The sequence below is a fragment of the Neoarius graeffei genome, chromosome 1 (genome assembly GCF_027579695.1).
Source record: "Neoarius graeffei isolate fNeoGra1 chromosome 1, fNeoGra1.pri, whole genome shotgun sequence".
Classification (NCBI taxonomy): domain Eukaryota; kingdom Metazoa; phylum Chordata; class Actinopteri; order Siluriformes; family Ariidae; genus Neoarius; species Neoarius graeffei.
The window spans coordinates 55368621-55389132 of NC_083569.1; the positions used below are offsets into that span (position 1 = coordinate 55368621).

At 40.0% G+C, this 20512-nt stretch overlaps 1 protein-coding gene across 3 annotated transcripts; it reads left to right on the top strand.

Annotated features, from left to right (window-relative positions):
* Positions 1 to 110: 110 nt before the first annotated feature.
* On the top strand, positions 111 to 18530 carry LOC132894767 (NACHT, LRR and PYD domains-containing protein 3-like). 3 transcript variants are annotated; one of them, XM_060934892.1, is made up of 7 exons: positions 111 to 605; positions 8843 to 10556; positions 10655 to 10738; positions 10843 to 10926; positions 11100 to 11174; positions 14837 to 14972; positions 18471 to 18530. In XM_060934892.1, the coding sequence occupies exons 1-7, from the start codon at positions 302 to 304 to the stop codon at positions 18507 to 18509; spliced, it is 2436 nt and encodes an 811-aa protein (XP_060790875.1). In that variant the 5' UTR covers positions 111 to 301; the 3' UTR covers positions 18510 to 18530. The 3 variants fall into 3 exon arrangements, with proteins under 3 accessions (XP_060790875.1, XP_060790871.1, XP_060790881.1); XM_060934888.1 differs by lacking the exon at positions 18471 to 18530 and having other exon boundaries at positions 14837 to 16159; XM_060934898.1 differs by lacking the exon at positions 18471 to 18530 and having other exon boundaries at positions 14923 to 15012.
* Positions 18531 to 20512: the final 1982 nt, after the last annotated feature.

The following is a 20512-nucleotide window of genomic DNA, read 5'->3' on the forward strand; positions in this document are numbered from 1 at the left end:
AACCACAGTTAGAACATTTATCATAGTGACTTGATAAAAGTCACTAAACAGGACAGCATTTCATCATATTCATGCAAAAGACCTACTTCCTCTTTTGGTTTCTGCGATATTGTTTGCAAGAATTACAGATGATTCAATGCAAACACAATGAGACAAGTAGGCTACAGGTTGTGGTACACCTTTTGATTTGTTTGCTTGTTTGATAGAGAGATTACACAGGAGGACGTTTTTCTGACGGATTTCTTCGAGCACAACATACCTGATTTATGTCTTTTGTTCTGAATGGAGAAATAGTTTTGTTATGACACTAGCTAGAACACCTGAATTGTGCCTCCAGAGCCTCAGGAATCGCCGTGTTTCTCTTGTGGACAAACTCGAATTCCACATTGATTCACTTATAGATGTATTAATTACAAAAGAGGTCTTAACTAGAGACGATCGAGAGGAGGTAGAGTATTCAAAGGGACCACGTGCAAAGGTACGCAAAGTACTGGATATACTGGAGGGAAAGGGAGAAGAGGCAGCTAGAATTTTCATTTCTGTAAGTAGCCACCTTGGAGAGTCCAACATCAAGACTGGAGATCAGGATCTAAAACAGACATCAGGTAAGTGACTAAATAACACTGTGTTTAAAATGAAAACTGTAAACACTTATATGTAGTGTGTTTGGTTATTATAGTATGTTATGTGTGTGGTTATGTAGGATTTTACATGTATACTATGTAGTGTGTGTGTGTGTGTGTGTGTGTGTGTGTGTGTGTGTGTGGTTATATGGTATTTTATATGTTTTTTAAACATACAGTTAGGTCCATATATATTTGGACACTGACACAAATTTTGTTTTTTTACCTGTTTACTGAAACATATTCAAGTTATAGTTATATAATGGACATGGACATAAAGTCCAGACTTTCAGCTTTCATTTGAGGGTATCCACATTAAAATTGGATGAAGGGTTTAGGAGTTTCAGCTCCTTAACATGTGCCACCCTGTTTTTAAAGGGACCAAAAGTAATTGGACAATTGACTCAAAAGCTATTTCATGGGCAGGTGTGAGCAATTCCTTCATTATGTCATTCTCAATTAAGCAGATAAAAGGCCTGGAGTTGATTTGAGGTGTGGCGCTTGCATTTGGAAGATTTTGCTGTGAAGAAAACATGCAGTCAAAGGAGCTCTCCATGCAGGTGAAACAAGCCATCCTTAAGTTGCGAAAACAGAAAAAACCCATCCGAGAAATTGCTACAATATTAGGAGTGGCAAAATCTACAGTTTGGTACATCCTGAGAAAGAAAGAAAGAAAGAAAGAAAGAAAGAAAGAAAGAAAGAAAGCACTGGTGAACTCATCAATGCAAAAAGACCTGGACGCCCACAGAAGACAACAGTGGTGGATGATCGCAGAATAATTTCCATGGTGAAGAGAAACCCCTTCACAACAGCCAACCAAGTGAACAACACTCTCCAGGAGGTAGGCGTATCAATATCCAAATCTACCATAAAGAGAAGACTGCATGAAAGTAAATACAGAGGGTTCACTGCACGGTGCAAGCCTCAAGAATAAAAAGGCTAGATTGGACTTTGCTAAAAAACATCTAAAAAAGCCAGCACAGTTCTGGAAGAACATTCTTTGGACAGATGAAACCAAGATCAACCTCTACCAGAATGATGGAAATAAAAAAGTATGGTGAAGGCGTGGTACAGCTCATGATCCAAAGCATACCACATCATCTGTAAAACACGGCGGAGGCAGTGTGATGGCTTGGGCATGCATGGCTGCCAGTGGCACTGGGTCACTAGTGTTTATTGATGATGTGACACAGGACAGAAGCAGCCGGATGAATTCTGAGGTATTCAGAGACATACTGTGTGCTCAAATCCAGCCAAACTGATTGGTCGGCGTTTCATAATACAGATGGACAATGACCCAAAACATAAAGCCAAAGCAACCCAGGAGTTTATTAAAGCAAAGAAGTGGAATATTTTTGAGCATGCATTTCACTTGTTAAAGACTAAACTTCAGACAGAAAGGTCCACAAACAAACAGCAACTGAAAACCGCTGCAGTAAAGGCCTGGCAGAGCATTAAAAAGGAGGAAACACAGCGTCTGGTGATGTCCATGAGTTCAAGACTTCAGGCAGTCATTGCCAACAAAGGGTTTTCAACCAAGTATTAGAAATGAACATTTTATTTACAATTATTTAATTTGTCCAGTTACTTTTGAGCACGGGCGATTGCTCTAAGATAACAAGGGAGGCTCAGCCTCCTCTAAAAATGACGAACATCGTGTAGGATGAATTGCGCTAGGCTTATGTTATAGCCGACCTTATAACATTGCTATTTCAGATCCAGAATCATAGAAATATATGTGCTCAACCCACTACAGTGCGAAATCATTCCGTTATAACTTTCCCCAGTTCGCCTAATGTGTGCGTGAGTTTTTCCCCCTCGTGACAGCGCGATGCAGCCCAGCCTCAGTGGACTTCAATGGCATTTGGGAGCTATGCGCGTTTCAATATCAAAATGCAAGACGATTATTGGACAAATACTGCGAAAATGCCCGCCCACGGAGTCTCACGGACTCCCAGCCTCAGTGGACTTCAATGGCATTTGGGAGCTCTGCGCTTTTCAATCTCAAAATGCAAGACGATTATTGGACAAATACTGCGAAAACGCTCGCCCACGGAGTCTCACGGACTCCCAGCCTCAGTGGACTTCAATGGCATTTGGGAGCTCTGCGCTTTTCAATCTCAAAATGCAAGACGATTATTGGACAAATACTGCGAAAACGCTCGCCCACGGAGTCTCACGGACTCCCAGCCTCAGTGGACTTCAATAGCATTTGGGAGCTCTGCGCTTTTCAATCTCAAAATGCAAGATGGCTATTGGACAAATACTGCGAAAATGCCCGCCTACGGACTCCCAGCCTCACAGTGGGAGGGACATGGCAGTTTCCGCGAGGAGACTGGTGATTGGTGAAAGCGGCCGGATATTTTCTTTGATTGACAGCTCGTTTCAAATATAGACAGGCAGCGGTGAATTTCAGTTCAGTCCCATGCGGATTCGCAAGTGCTGTGATGTATTGTAAGAGATCAGCTTACATTTCGATTTCATTCATTACATATGGTTTCTACCAGCTTTTTTAGTTTGTATATATTTTCATTGTAAATAAAGTGTAAATATAGTGTTGTCAAGTTTGCTATCTTAGTTCCAGAAATTTCGTTTATTTGAGTGACTGAACTTGAACTTGAGGGGGCTAGTCAGCTAGCAAGAAAGCTGCGCACGGATGCCAAGCATTGCTGATTTAATTTTGGCGAAGCCATTTGCCAGTCTTCCTTTCGAGGAAAAAATTAAAATTAAAGAGCAGGGTAGACCAACGCCTCAAATTGACTTGGTGAAAAAGGTAGGGAATAATACTCGTTCCTTTCAGCTCTCCTGGTACGAGAAAGTGAATTGGCTAACAGCAAGTGACCCACATCAACAACAGTAAATAGGCTACTTTAGTAATATGTCATGGATGGACCAAAAATATAGAATCTATTTAAAATGTTTATGCTGAGTATATTATACTGGAATATATATTTTCTGGATATGAATTAAACACAGCTACAATTTGGAAAACATTTTTAAACAAAAACACAGCCGAGAACGTTTCACACTACAGACCTGGATTAAAAGTGAAGGGTTATCAAAATTGTCAATAAAACATTTCTCAGTCAAAATAAGTAAAATATAGGGAAAGTGTCATTGAATGAAATGTGTGGCACCCAGCTCTATGTTTGGCTCCCCAAGGTCAGTGCTTGTGCCTATTCCAGAACACTCTGCTGTTACTGCTGAGGTTCCTGACAAAGAGCTGCTTTCAATAATGATCAATTTTTAAACAACATGCCACAATTTTAAAATATAAAATGTTAAAATATACCCCCCCAACATCATGTATATTGGACAGTAGGCTAATGGGCCAAAAGAACCTGTTATTTCACAGTTTGTGACCCTGCCAACAATCAGCCAGATCAGAGGCAAGAGTATGGGCAAAATTGATGTGTTTTTTCTTTTAAAATCTGGAAATATCGTAACCGACCAGCCTCCCCTGTTTGAAAGACTACCAGCCGCCACTGCTTTTGAGCCCCTGAAATGAAGGGATTGTGTTTAAAAAATGCTTTCGTTCCTCACATTTTTATGCAATCATTTTGTTCAACCCACTGAATTAAAGCTGAAAGTCTGAACTTCAACTGCATCTGAATTGTTTTGTTCAAAATTCATTGTGGTAATGTACAGAACCAAAATTAGAAAAATGTTGCCTCTGTCCAAATATTTATGGACCTAACTGTATATCATGTAGTGTGTGTGGTTATATAGTATTTTACATATTTATATTCACCACTTAAAGATAATATTCATTGGGGCGGCACAATGGTGTAAGTGGTTAGCACTGTCGCCTCACAGCAAGAAGGTTCTAGGTTTGAGCCCAGCAGCCAGCGAGGGCCTTTCGGTGTGGCGTTTGCATGTTCTCTGCGTGGGTTTGCTCCGGTTTCCCCCAAAGACATCTAAAACCGGGACACTTTGCACGCGTTTTGATGTAAACATGCGCCGGCTCAAACCATGGCTCAGACAGGTGCTTTTATCATTTTGTAGAAGCTCACTTTTATCAACATTTCAGAGAATAATCAAGTATTTTCTTGTTATCTACATGTACTTCTATCACAATTCAGTTAAAGTAAGAAAATCAGACAACAGATGTGATGATAGGGAATAGGCCAGTAGCCTAAATTTCAACGGGTTTATTTCACCTTTGTGAAAATGCCAAGAAAATGCATTGCTTGCATATTAAAGTGCCATTCCACCATTGGATGTATTCTTTGGCATAAAATACAATATATTTTGACAACATATATAAATGGTATCACTAGATAGAGAAATCTTTTAGCTTCAAAATGATATATCAAACATAATTTTTTTACAACGACGAGTATATTAATTTTGCGACCAAAGTCACCTACCCTTTTAATTTCTGCGCGTGATGTCATCGGCAGGTTCCCCTTCTTGTATACCACGTGACATGTGACGTGGCACATATTATCAGCAATGGCGGATAGAACGCGATAAAAATAATACCAATAAATCTAGCTAATACTAATAAATCTAGCTAACTGAAAGATTAACTCAAAATTTTTCGCAATTTTTTTGGCCCCCATATACGAGGAGAAATGACTCTCTCACTTTGGGGGTTTCCTGGTCTAAAAATAGACCGACACGTGGTACACAAGAAGGGGAACCTGCCGATGACATCATGTTTCACTACCGCGCGGAAATTAAAAGGGTAGGTGACTTTGGTCGCAAAATTAATATACTTGTCGTTGTCAAAAAATTATGTTTGATATATCATTTTGAAGCTAAAAGATTTCTCTGTCTAGTCATGTTGTCATAAAATATATTGTATTTTATGCCAAAGAATACATCCAATGGTGGAATGGCACTTTAACATCAACATTTTATGCGATGAACTTTTTTTTTTTAAACAATAGGCTATGCATTGTAACAGGAACGAGTGCATGAGCCTAATCATTGTCACCTCCGAACCTTTACCCAAAATGCCTCTGTTTAATCTTAACCAGTGTCGGCTATTAACTATTTTGAAAACGTGAACCCTGAGTTGACAACAGCATCAAACAAGTCAAGACAATCTGTGATACAGATTAAAGACAGATGAAACAGATGAAAGACAACAAAAAATGTTTCAGAAACACAACCCACCCACCCTAAAGAAGATGCCATTTTATTGCATATATTTACATGATGAGTGAATTTGCTCCAGTAGCGCTTTATTGCCCGAGAGTCTGCTGTGAAACTGCGAGCAAGTATCGTCAAAATTGGCCCGGGTAATGAGCAAGGCTTCGAGAGTAGGCACGGTCATGCGATTCCTCTCGTCAGTCCAGGTGTTGCTCATGAGTGAAAATATTCGCTCAACCGGAGCATAGGTGCCAGGTAGGCACATGGCAAACTGGCAAAGCTGGCTGACATTGCTGTAAGGAATCTTCCTACTCTTGAAGTGCGCGAACATCTCCGCCCAGCGCTCATCCATCCGGCATTGTCAAGTAGTAGTTGACAGCCGCTAGCGAAAAAAAACATTATAACGCGGCCTCTATATTGCAACATTGTAGCTACAAATAGATACATTGTAAGGTTGACTGCGCACACACGCACATTGACGCTGAATTGCTAGAAGCTTTATTGACATCTTGTTGGCTATATATGATCGCTGTAACCAGGACAGTTTGTTAGTGTTTGGTGTAAACCGGGACATTTCAGCGTCCCGATGGACCTTTGTCAGGACTGGGGACACGTAACTCAAAATCGGGACTGTCCCGGTCAAACCGGGATGTCTGGTCACGTTAGGTTAGGTTAATATGGGACGGCCTTGGGCTGAGGTGCCCTTGAGCAAGGTACCTAACTCTCAACTGCTCCCTGGGTGCTGTTAGCATGGCTGCCTACTGCTCTGGGTATGTGTGTGTGCTCATTGCTCACGTGTGTGTGTGTGTGTGTGTGTGTGTGTGCGCGCACTGCTTCAGATGGGTTAAATGCAGAGAGGAATTTCACAAGTGTGTGATGACTAAAGTTGTGCTTTCTTTCTTTTATCTTCACACCCCCTGTAATATCCTCTATATATTATATGGACATGAGTGTTTTACTGGGAAATACGCCACTTGTTTTTTTACGAACTTCATCCGGGACACTGAGATCCAAAACCGTGACATATTTCTCAATATCTCATCTCATCTCATCTCATCTCATCTCATTATCTCTAGCCGCTTTATCCTGTTCTACAGGGTCGCAGGCAAGCTGGAGCCTATCCCAGCTGACTACGGGCGAAAGGCGGGGTACACCCTGGACAAGTCGCCAGGTCATCACAGGGCTGACACATAGACACAGACAACCATTCACACTCACATTCACACCTACGGTCAGTTTAGAGTCACCAGTTAACCTAACCTGCATGTCTTTGGACTATGGGGGAAACCGGAGCACCCGGAGGAAACCCACGCGGACACGGGGAGAACATGCAAACTCCACACAGAAAGGCCCTCGCCGGCCACGGGGCTCGAACCCGGACCTTCTTGCTGTGATGCGACAGCGCTAACCACTACACCACCGTGCCGCAGACGCCATGTCATTCGGACTAAAGAGGAGAAGGATGACCCAAGTTGTTATCAGCACTCAGTTCAGAAGCCTGCATCTCTGATGGTATGGGGTTGCATTAGTGCGTTAAAGGATTAAAGATACATTTCATTTTATATGTTTACTTTGTTTGCCAAAAACGAACCACATCACAGCCTACAAAAACTTGCTGTCCAACCTGCAGGAGCATATTGAGGTATATATACATTTTATTCCAAGAGAAAGCTTGCAACAAAGTTGTCTGTGCTTTTAGAGCTAGCGATAACGTTGCAAACGTAGCTATGCAGTCTGGTTAGTCAAATAACTTTCTATGGATTTGCCCACCAAGTTGCTACAGCCTTGTCCATGGCTAACGTTTACACATAACTAGTTAACTTGGACACTGTTAGTTAGCATGTAAAAACAGAGTTACGCTAACATGAATAATGTTATCTGAAATCCTTTCAGAAATATGTTTTAGCATAATCTTGCCAAATAAACAGAATGTAGAAATCTTTCTTTTCTAGTAGCATTAGCTACCCAATATGATTTTGCGTTTGAAAAGAGTTTGCTAGCATGTCAGGTGGAGCTTCACTGACTAGCTAGCTTAACGTTAAACCACCATGATGGCACAGCATGCGTTCATTTTGTGAATTCACATTTCTGTCTTTGGTAACAGCATTAGGTTTTGTAAGCGTTGTGGCAATAATACAACAATGCATTGACAGAAAATGTACTTTTAATACTTAAGTATTTTTAAAAGCAAGTCCTTCAGTACTTTAACTTAAGTAAAAATTTGACTGTGCAACTTTCACTTGTATCGGAGTAACATTTGACCAGTGGGATCTGTACTTTGACTTAAGTAATGAAGTTGGGTACTTTGTCCACCTCTGATGCTAGCTGAATGGAATATATCTGATATACCATGAAAAAAGCTAGCCAATATTATTATTATTATTATTAGTAGTAGTAGTAGTAGTAGTAGTAGTAGTAGTAGTAGTGTACATTCCTTTTGGGTGTTCAACGCATCTTTCTCTTTCAAAATTCTCTCAAAATCTTCCGTATTTAACGAAGTAAACCTGGTGGCCATGTTTGTTTACAAATTGTCACAGTCACTTACTAGCGCAGAAGTTTTATGTCTCCAACGTGTGATGTCATGTTGTCTTAACAACCATGCAATATCGTAAACCATATTCAATGCTTATTCTCCATTGGGTAGAGTGATGTAATATACATAGGATAAGTGATATGCTAACAATATTACATGCTATCAAACCAAATGAATGGAACCTGCTAGAAGGGAATAGAATACATGTTTTTATTCCATCAAAAAAGTGTCCTGTATGTATAATATTTTCTGATATTTCACTCTGTTGATGTCACTTCCAGTGTTTTCCCACTGACTAGATGTGCCTTGTCAAAATGGCAAACCGGTTCAAAATTAAAATTCTTTTGATTAACTTGTGTATTTTTTGTGGATGATTCCATATAATATCAAGAATATTACACAGTGATGCGAAGATATGAAGCTTATCTTCTCATGTTGAAAAATATCACTCGGTTCACTCACTCATGATATATGTACATTCACCACTCAAAGATAAACTTCATATCTTCACGCAACTGTGTAATATCCTCTCTTCATGTGTATATTATGCAGTGTGTGTAGTTAAATAGGATTTTATGTGTTTCAGAATACCTAAAGGTCATAGCAAAGCATAAAGCCATCTTGAAACGCAGAAGTGAATGTATCATCAACTATAACACTCGTCATGGAGAGAAGATCCATTTTTCTGAACACTACGTCAATCTGCTGATTGTGAAAGGCCACCATTGTTTAGAAATTAAAAGACATGAAGTTTTAACCTTTGGACAGCAGCGCATTTCTCTTCAGCAAAAAGCTACAGAGCAGAGACTGATCAAGCCAGCACAGCTGTTTTCCAGTGAAACAGGCAAAAAGCCTGCCAAAAAAATTTTGGTGACTGGAGTAGCAGGGATTGGGAAAACTGTCCTGGTCCAGAAAATTCTTTGCGATTTCAGTAACCACAAAGAACATCAATCTTTTGATTTCATTATTCACCTGACCTTCAGGGACCTGAATCTTGTCAGCAAGCCAGTGAGCCTACGAGAACTTATTCTCCGTAAGAATGGACATCTTGCTAAGCATCTCGACACCATCACTGAAAATGATGCTAAACTCTTGATCATTTTGGATGGCTTTGATGAATTTAAGCACTATAGGGGTTGTGATGTGGACGCCTTTTTGACAGATCTTGATGAGGAAGGCGAGGTGGTGGAAGTCTTGTCCAGCTTAATGTTAGGGGAACTCCTCCCAGAAGCTTCTGTGCTGGTTACCAGCAGGCCCATGGCTGTTAGTCACATCCCCATTGGATCCATTGACTGCTTTGTTGTCATAACTGGATTCTCCACTGTTGAGATCCACGACTTCTTCCAGTGTTTCTTTCAGGATGAGGAGCTAGCTACTAAGATGTTCAACATAGTGGCAGCAAATGAACTAATGCTTACTCTCTGCTACATACCAGCTTTCTGTCATATTGTGTGTAGCATTCTGAAAGAAAGTAATGGCCTGTACCCCGCTAACCCTAGGACAATGACTGATATTTATGTGCAGTACTTGCTGGCATTGGTCAAATCACACACAAACAATCGTCTTGAATCATTAAATAATGTCACTGGCATGAAGCAGCAAAACCATCTACAAGAAATCCTATTAAAACTTGGCAGGTTGGCATATCAGAAACTAATGAATCAAGAAACTCTGTTTTATAGCAACAATGATGAAATAACTAGCTGTGCTATCTCAAGCACTTTTCTGGACAAGACATCTATTCAGGAGCCAAGCTGCACAGAAGATGTGTATTCCTTTACCCATCTCACAATACAGGAGTTTTTTGCTGCACTTTATTGTGCCATGGCAGATGTGCCCTTATCAGAGACATTAGGTTCAGGCAGTGAATACAGTATCAAAAGTCTGCCAGGAAACCTTGATCTGTTTACAAGATTCCTTTCTGGTCTTCTATCAGAAAGGAACCAAGAACTTCTCTCCAGACACATCGGATTTCAAAAGCAGAAGGATAAAATGCAATCCTTCCGACTGAAGCTCATATCGGATACTCAAGCCACTTGTGAGGATGGCGCTTACATTCTAACACAGTTGCACTGTATTGTAGAGCAACAGGAAGTGCTACTGTTGCAAGAACTCAAGCTACAAAGTCTGCGTATCAACCTCAGTGACGTTTCTCTCTCCACCATGGATTACAATGCTGTGAAGCACTTTCTCAATGAAATACATCTGACTATATCCGAACTGGATCTGACTGGGACAAACATCAGCACTGAAGCACTAAGAGATTTACAACCCTACTTGCTCAGATGTGAGAAGCTATGGTGAGTCTAAGTTCTAGGTGTTAGATAGAGTATACAGGCTTGATCATGAATAAATTTACAGACACACATTTAATGGTCAAACATCTACTCTGTCATAGGCTGGGGGAAAATAATCTGGACCTGGAAGCAATCAAGGTAGTTGCTGACGTCCTGCAAGCATCCAATATCTTAAAGGACATTGGGTAAAGCTTTAATTCATCACCATTCCATTCATGGTTCAATGGGCTGCAGTATAAAATATTCTAATAGTAAAATACTCAAGCATACATTCACCTTATGGATACAGTTTAGGATGGACAGACATTGGTGACGAACATCTTTTTGTGCTCACAAATGCTATGAAGACAAATCAAACACTGGCAGAACTCTGGTGAGTGGATATATTACTACGATAAAAAAGAAAGATTTTCCTTGAACCATCTATTTATATAAACATATACTTCTTATATAGATTATATAATACATTAGCCAGACATTGGACTATATGGACGGCATGTGTAATTTTTATACAGTACATTGACTTTTTTTTTTACTTTTGCTTAGGATGGAGGGGAACAGACTCACTTTTGCAGGCTTATCACCATTAAGTGTCTTTACACCTCCTCTTGAGAGAGTTGTGTAAGTTGAACCAGATTGACCAGAGTATGGTTAATTATTCCTGAAAGCTTTTGGTTTCTGCTATACAGTAATTGGAAGTAATTATGTACTAGACTGTGTATGTCTTATTTGTAGGCCAAAAGATACCTGTACACTATATGGCCAAAAGTATGCAGACACCTGACCATCATAATCATATGTATGTGCCTGTTGAACATCCCATTCCAGATTTACTTCTCCCCTTGCTGTTATAACAACCTCGACTCTTCTGGGAAGGCCTTCCTCTAGATTTTGAGAGTATGGCTTGGTGATTTTCCCATTCAACCACAAGAGCATTAGCGATTTTGGGCAGTGATGTCAGGCAGGAAGGCCTGGCACACAGTCATAAAATTATCAAAAAAATAAAAGAGTTGCAATACTGTAGTACAATATATAGATGCAGTATAAGGTTAAGGGGTGCTTAAATATAAGGACGGCATTAAATCTTAAAGGGGACATATAATGAAACACCTACTTTTTCAGTGCTTGTGCACATACTTTTGGCTATATGGAGTACCCACCAACCCACAAACCGTGAAATAAGACAACCCAGTCAGTTTCTTTTGGGCAGCCTATTCCAGAAAACATGTGCTTCAGATTTGGCTCCCCTTTTAATGTGACAAGGGGAGCTCATTAGAATTATGCTGCCTCCTCATCTGATTATCTCCACTCATGGCTTGAGAACTGCCTTTGTGAATGAATATTCATGAGGAAAGTGCTACCTGATTGGCTGTTGGAAGAGGGGGGTGGGGTGAGCAATGGCTCATTATCAATTTAAAGGAACAGGCACACAAATGGGCCTGTTTTGAATAAGGCTGTTTAGACAGATGCCCCTTTTCCACCAAAGCAGTTCCAGGGCTGGTTCGGGGCCAGTGCTTACAGTGGTGCTTGAAAGTCTGTGAACCCTTGAGAATTTTCTATATTTCTGCATAAAAATGACCTAAAACATCATCAGATTTTCACACAAGTCCTAAAAGTAGATAAAGAGAACCCCATTAAACAAATGAGACAAAAATATTATACTTGCTCATTTATTTATTGAGGAAAATGATCCAATATTACATATCTGTGAGTGGCAAAAGTATGTGAACCTTTGCTTTCAGTATCTGGTGTGACCCCCTTGTGCAGCAATAACTACAACTAAACGTTTCCGGTAACTGTTGATCAGTCCTGCACACTGGCTTGGAGGAATTTTAGCCCATTCCTCCGTACAGAACAGCTTCAAATCTGGGATGTTGGTGGGTTTCCTCACATGAACTGCTCACTTCAGGTCCTTCCACAACATTTCGATTGGATTAAGGTCAGGACTTTGACTTGGCCATTCCAAAACATTAACTGTATTCTTGTTTAATCATTCTTTGGTAGAACGACTTGTGTGCTTAAGGTCGTTGTCTTGCTGCATGACCCACCTTCTCTTGAGATTCAGTTCATGGACAGATGTCCTGACATTTTCCTTTAGAATTCACTGGTATAATTCAGAATTCATTGTTCCATCAATGATGGCAAGCTGTCCTGGCCCAGATGCAGCAAAACAGGCCCAAACCATGATACTACCACCACCATGTTTCACAGATAGGATATGGTTCTTATGCTGGAATGCAGTGTTTTCCTTTCTCCAAACATGAGGCTTCTCATTTCAACCAAAATGTTCTATTTTGGTCTCATCCTTCACAAAACATTTTTCCAATAGCTGTCTGGCTTGTCCACGTGATATTTAGCAAACTGCAGATGACCAGCAATGTTCTTTTTGGAGAGCAGTGGCTTTCTCCTTGCAACCCTGCCATGCACACCATTGTTTTTCAGTGTTCTCCTGATGGTGGATTCATGAACATTAATATTAACCAACGTGAGAGAGGCCTTCAGTTGCTTAGAAGTTACCCTGGGGTCCTTTGTGACCTCGCCGACTATTACACGCCTTGCTCTTGGAGTGATCTTTGTTAGTTGACCACTCCTGGGGAGGGTAACAATGGTCTTAAATTTCCTGCATTTGTACACAATCTGTCTGACTGTGGATTGGTGGAGTCCAAACTCTTTAGAGATGGTTTTGTAACCTTTTCCAGCCTGATGAGCATCAACAATGCTGTTTCTGAGGTCCTCAGAAATCTCCTTTGTTCGTGCCATGATACACTTCCACAAACATGTGTTGTGAAGATCAGACTTTGATAGATCCCTGTTCTTTAAATAAAACAGGGTGCCCACTCACACCTGATTGTCATCCCATCGATTGAAATCACCTGACTCTAATTTCACCTTCAAATTAACTATTAATCCTAGAGGTTCACATACTTTTGCCACTCACAGATATGTAATATTGGATCATTTTCCTCAATAAATAAATGACCAAGTATAATATTTTTGTCTTATTTGTTTAACTGGGTTCTCTTTACCTATTTTTAGGACTTGTGTGACAATCTGATGATGTTTTAGGTCATATTTATGCAGAAATATAGAAAATTCTAAAGGGTTCACAAACTTTCAAGCACCACTGTAGTTTGGAACCGGGTTTTCTGTTTCCACTGACAAAGAACTGGCTCTGGGGCCAGAAAAACCGGTTCCAGGCTAGCACCAACTCTCTGCTGGGCCAGAGGAAAGAACCGCTTACGTCAGCGGGGGGGGGGGGGGGGAGTTGTTAAGACCAACAACAATAACAAGACTGCGAAAGATCGCCATTTTTAAGCGACGAGAAGCTGCAGCTGTACAAACGCGAAGTCTCTCATCTCATCTCATTATCTCTAGCCGCTTTATCCTTCTGCAGGGTCGCAGGCAAGCTGGAGCCTATCCCAGCTGACTACGGGCGAAAGGCGGGGTACACCCTGGACAAGTCGCCAGGTCATCACAGGGCTGACACATAGACACAGACAACCATTCACACTCACATTCACACCTACAGTCAATTTAGAGTCACCAGTTAACCTAACCTGCATGTCTTTGGACTGTGGGGGAAACCGGAGCACCCAGAGGAAACCCACGCGGACACGGGGAGAACATGCAAACTCCACACAGAAAGGCCCTCGCCGGCCCCGGGGCTCGAACCCAGGACCCGAACCCAGGACCTTCTTGCTGTGAGGCGACAGCGCTAACCACTACACCACCGTGCCGCCCAAACGCGAAGTCATCCATTATTATTATTATTATTATTATTGTTGTTGCTGCTGCTGCTTCTTCCGTGTTGTTTTTGCTTCAATATTCGCGCCAAGGTTTATGCAAACGTAGCGACATAACTGACGTATACAGCGACGTAACTGACGTATACAGCGACGTAATGACGTGGCTTCCCTTAGCACCGCGAGCTATGGAAAAGCAAACTGGTTCTCACCTGGCTCGCAAGTTGAACGAGTTGTGAACCAGCACCAGCACTGGCCCCGAACCAGCCCTGGAACTGATTTGGTGGAAAAGGGGTAAGAGTGAGAAGGGAGCTGTGGTGCTTGATCCTGGTGGTATTTTCACCAAAACATGCCACAGACATTTCATTAAGACCTCAGGAAACTGTCAAGTTGTGGGAAAAGGGTATAATATGTCAGCTTTAAAACAGTTTTTGTATATTTTTTATTCTTGATTTTAATGGATATTCTAACATTTGACGTTACTACTATCTATATACTCATATTAAAAATTAAGTAAGAAGACGTGTTTTTTGTTTAAAGTGCTATTTGGAACAATGTAACTGATGATGAAGGAGATCGCCTCAACAGCCTCTGCCCTGAACCCTGCTTCACTGTGTCCTTCACAGAAAATAGTATGTGGAAAGAGTGGGCCAGCTGGGTTCTTCAAAGATGTGAGGTGAGTAGCAGTGAGAAGCTGGTGACGATACTCTACAAAGTGTGTGACATATCTTTCCTCAGTATAGAAAGCCAGTGGGCCAAGTCTTTCTATATAAGCCTGACAAAACTAATAAGGACACGAATTGAGCAGTGCATGGAGGAGGACGTGCGACGGAAACTGGAGAAGTTTGAGACAATTCTGACCACGTAGTGGGCTTCTAACTGCTGGGATTTAGTAGACTGTAGATGCTGTTTTACACAGCCCAAAGAGTGGAATTTTTTTCACCAATGTCATATTTTTTTATTCATTCTTTTACAGCTTATATGGGCTGTGTCACCATAAAATGAGTCTAGTGTCAGAAAAGTTGATTCCAAGATACACTACCAGTCAAAAGTTTGGATAAACTTTCTAATTAAATAAGGTTTTTCTTATTTTTATGAATTGAAAGACACTTCATGTCTTAAAGTAATGATGGGCTTTTGGACTTTCGTTTCTCTTTACTTAGTTGAGCAATTCTTGACATAATATGGATTACTACAGTTGTGGAATAGGGCTATTTACTGTATTTTTATTATTTACTATTTACTGTTTGCTCTCAAACACATTAAGAAGGTAAGAAATTGCACGAATTAGCTTTTGACGAGGCACCTGTTAACTGAAAAGCATTCCAGGTGACGACCTCATGAAGCTGGTTAAGATAACACCAATAGTGTACAAAGCGTCATCAAGGTAGCTACTTTGAAGAATCTAAAATATGAAACATATTTTGTTTTTTTATATGTTCCATGTGTTATTTCAAAAAGTTTTGATGTTTTCAATATTGTTCTACAATGTAGAAAATAGTTAAAATACAGAAAACCCTATGAATGAGTAGGGGTGTACAAACTTTTGACTGGTACTGTATATATCTATAACGTATCTGTCACCAAAATAATATACTGTAAAACAACCTATAAATATGACTTTGTAGGCTAAATAAATGCATGCTGCGCATTAACTTCAGTTTACACACCATAATGTTTCCAGCTGATTTTCTCCAAACTTGATCTTCTGTGAAGATTATTATACCTTAAACATTTACACTAATTTCTCTGGATTGGCTGCACCAAATTTAGCAATTTTATTTTAAAGATAATGAACTGTAGATTTAGAATATCCAGTACATTTCATTTTTTGACCAACTGGACTCATTTTGCAGTGACACATCCCATAGTATTTCAGTTAATATTATAATAATTATTTGTTGAATAATTGTACAGTATTTATTTATGTATTTTTATTATTATTTAATAATATTATTTTATTTCATATAACTTTTATAACTTTTGAGCAACATATCTTCTGAGTTCATTGTTATTTGTCATTGCTACCACAAATTAATGTTTACAACTGTTCTATATTACTTTATGGCTAATAATAATAAAGGAGTACATCAGTGGTGTTATGAGAAAATAATTCTCTCTTTTTATGCCAATTTAAGTTCTGGACAAATTTTGCTCTCAAAATAAGTGTAGTACATGACAGCAGTATATTGTCACATTGTTATCTGATTTGCTACCAGACTTGGGTTTTAACTGAATACATCTTCACTGGGGCGACACGGTGGTGTAGTGGTTAGTGCTGTCGCCTCATAGCAAGAAGGTCTGGGTTCGAGCCCCGTGGCCGGCGAGGGCCTTTCTGTGCAGAGTTTGCATGTTGTCCGTGTGGGTTTCCCCCACAGTCCAAAGACATGCAGGTTAGGTTACAGTGGCATTTTAGTAAGAAGAAATTTTCACCAATTTGAAACATAAGTGATGATAAAAGAGCAAGAACATCTTTTCTCACTCGCCACTTTCCCGTCATGTCTAATGTTGTATTAATAAGGTATCTAAGGTAGAATTAGTGAGACGGTAAACGTTATGCTGTAAGTTCAGGTATGCAACGCAGGTACATGACTGAGATGTGCCAAGTCACTCTGATTTTAGATAGAGATCATTCCCACTTGGGCAGCATGGTGGTGTAGTGGTTAGCATTGTCACCTCACAGCAAGAAGGTTCTGGGTTTGAGCCCAGCGGCCGACGGGAGCCTTTCTGTGCGGAGTTTGCATGTTCTCCGCGTGGGTTTCCTCCGGGTGCTCCAGTTTCCCCCACAGTCCAAAGACATGCAGGTTAGGTTAACTGGTGACTCTAAATTGTCCATAGGTGTGAATGTGAGTGTGAATGGTTGTTTTTCTCTGTGTCAGCCCTGCGATGACCTGGTGACTTGTCCAGGGTCTACCCCGCCTCTCGCCCATAGCTGGGATAGGCTCCAGCTTGTCTGCAATCCTGCACAGGATAAGCGGTTATGGATAATGGATGGATGGATGTGTGATGTCATGTTGTTTTGACAATCATGCAATATCATAAACCATATTCAACACTCATTCTCCATTGGGTAGAGTGGCATGATACATGTAGGATAAGTAATATGCTAACAAAATTGCATGCTATCAAACCAAATGAATGAAACCCATTAGAAGGGAATAGAATACATTTTTTTTATTCCATCAAAAAAGCATCCTGTATGTATAATAATTCCCGACATTGCACTCCAATGACGTCACTCCCAGTGTTTTCCTTCTGACTTTACGTACGTTGTCAAAATGGTGAACCGGTTCAAAATTAAAATTCTTTTGATTAACTTGCAGGCTTTTTTTTTTTGTGGACGTGTCTATATAATATAAAGAACATTACACAGTGGCAGGAAGATATGAAGTTTATTTTCTCATGTTGAAAAATGCATCACTTGTTTGCTTCACTCACTCATTCACCATGTAATATCCTCTATGTACCTTTTCCATGTTTCAATAGTCTTTTTATTTGTTCTAAACACATGGACTAAACAGGTATATATGGCTAAACACACATATGGGCTAACACCTTTTGAACTAACAGTCAGATTTTTATAGAGCGATGGTGTATTATAATATATTAATAAATTAATAAGCTATAACTTCAGTCATACTCTTAAAAAGAACACTGATTAAACCTGCTGTATCTCCTGCCAATTTTCCACTGGAAATTAAAGGGAAATTAATGCAGTATCGCATAGCCTGCTTGTTTTATCTTGAAAAGTCTATGGCTTTCACCAAACAACACTATATTATTTTACAAACTATTTCCCTATTGGATATTTTTAAAAACTTAAAATTTTACCCAAAAAAATCTCATTGCAAATTTAGAAAGACTGTTTTTCCCTGTGTTGTGCTCTCTTTCCTCCTTTTGTTTCGATTCTCGTCTTCATGTTGTGCTTTACATCTGCACAAACTTGGACTTTATTCTCAATATTATGCTGTTATTGGGGAAGTTTTTACACATAAATGTAGATTTAAACCCAATGTGAGCCAATAGGAGACTGGGTTAAAACTCTTGAGTAAGTCAAGTCAAGTTTATTTTTGTAGCGCTTTTAACAATAGATATTGTCACAAAGCAGCTTTACAGAAAATTAAAGACTTTAACATGAACTAATTTTATCCCTAATTTATCCCCAATGAGCAAGGCTGTGGCGACGGTGGCAAGGAAAAACTCCCTCAGGTGACATGAGGAAGAAACCTCAAGAGGAACCAGACTCAAAATGGAACCCATCCTCATTTGGGTGATAACAATGTGATTATAAATAACTCGCTTCTATAACTGTGTCCTATATAGTCACAAAGTGTACAGTGGTGTTTGAAAGTTTGTGAACCCTTTAGAATTTTCTATATTTCTGCATTAATACACTCTAAAAAATAATGGGGCCAGTACCGGTTCTTCAGGGCGATGCCATAGAAGAACCTTTTTCAGGGCTTCAAAGAACCGTTCATGCAACAGTTCTTTAAAGAACCATTTAAACCATTTGTTTGAGCAGTGAAGACAGATTTGTGTAAACATAGCCTATGTGCATTGACCAGCAAATGGTAAGAGAATGCCAGGATCTGAAGAACCATTTCCAATGTGAAGAACCTTTCGCATAATGTAATGGTTCATCACAGAGTTTTGACTCTCCATGGAACCATCCAGAGATTTGAAGAACCACTGAAGCACCTTTATTTTTTAGAGTGTATGTCCTAAAACATCATCAGATTTTCATACAAGTCCTAAAAGTAGATAAAGAGAACCCAGTTAAACAAATGAGACAAAAATATTATACTTGGTCATTTATTTATTGAGGAAAATGATCCAATATTACATATCTGTGAGTGGCAAAAGTATGTGAACCTCTAGGATTAGCAGTTGATTTGAAGGTGAAATTAGAGTCAGGTGTTTTCAATCAATGGGATGACAATCAGGTGCGAGTGGGCACCCTGTTTTATTTAAAGAACAGGGATCTATCAAAGTCTGATCTTCACAACACGTTTGTGGAAGTGTATCATGGCATGAACAAAGGAGATTTCTGAGGACCTCAGAAAAAGCGTTGCTGATGCTCATCAGGCTGGAAAAGGTTACAAAACCATCTCTAAAGAGTTTGGACTCCACCAATCCACAGTCAGACAGATTGTGTACAAATGGAGGAAAATCAAGACCATTGTTACCCTCCCCAGGAGTGGTCGACCAACAAAGATCACTCCAAGAGCAAGGCCTGTAATAGTCGGCGAGGACACAAAGGACCCCAGGGTAATTTCTAAGCAACTGAAGGTCTCTCTCACATTGGCTAATGTTAATGTTCATGAGTCCACCATCAGGAGAACACTGAACAACAGTGGTGTGCATGGCAGGGTTGCAAGGAGAAAGCCACTGCTCTCCAAAAAGAACATTGCTGGTCATCTGCAGTTTGCTAAAGATCATGTGGACAAACCAGAAGGCTACTGGAAAAATGTTTTGTGGACAGATGAGACCAAAATCAAACTTTTTGGTTTAAATGAGAAGCGTTATGTTTGGAGAAAGGAAAACACTGCATTCCAGCACAAGAACCTTATCCCATCTGTGAAACATGATGGTGGAAGTATCATGGTTTGGGCCTGTTTTGCTGCATCTGGGCCAGGACGACTTGCCGTCATTGATGGAACAATGAATTCTGAATTATACCAGAAAATTCTAAAGGAAAATGTCAGGACATCTGTCCATGAACTGAATCTCAAGAGAAGGTGGGTCATGCAGCAAGACAATGACCCTAAGCACACAAGTCGTTCTACCAAAGAATGGTTAAAGAAGAATAAAGTTAATGTTTTGGAATGGCCAAGTCAAAGTCCTGACCTTAATCCAATCAAAATGTTGTGGAAGGACCTGAAGCGAGCAGTTCATGTGAGGAAACCCACTAACAGTTACCGGAAACGTTTAGTTGCAGTTATTGCTGCACAAGGGGGTCACACCAGATACTGAAAGCAAAGGTTCACATACTTTTGCCACTCACAGATATGTAATATTGGATCATTTTCCTCAATAAATAAATGACCAAGTATAATATTTTTCTCTCATTTGTTTAACTGGGTTCTCTTTATCTACTTTTAGGACTTGTGTGAAAATCTGATGATGTTTTAGGTCATATTTATGCAGAAATATAGAAAATTCTAAAAGGTTCACAAACTTTCAAGCACCACTGTATGAGCTAGCTGTACTGTATGT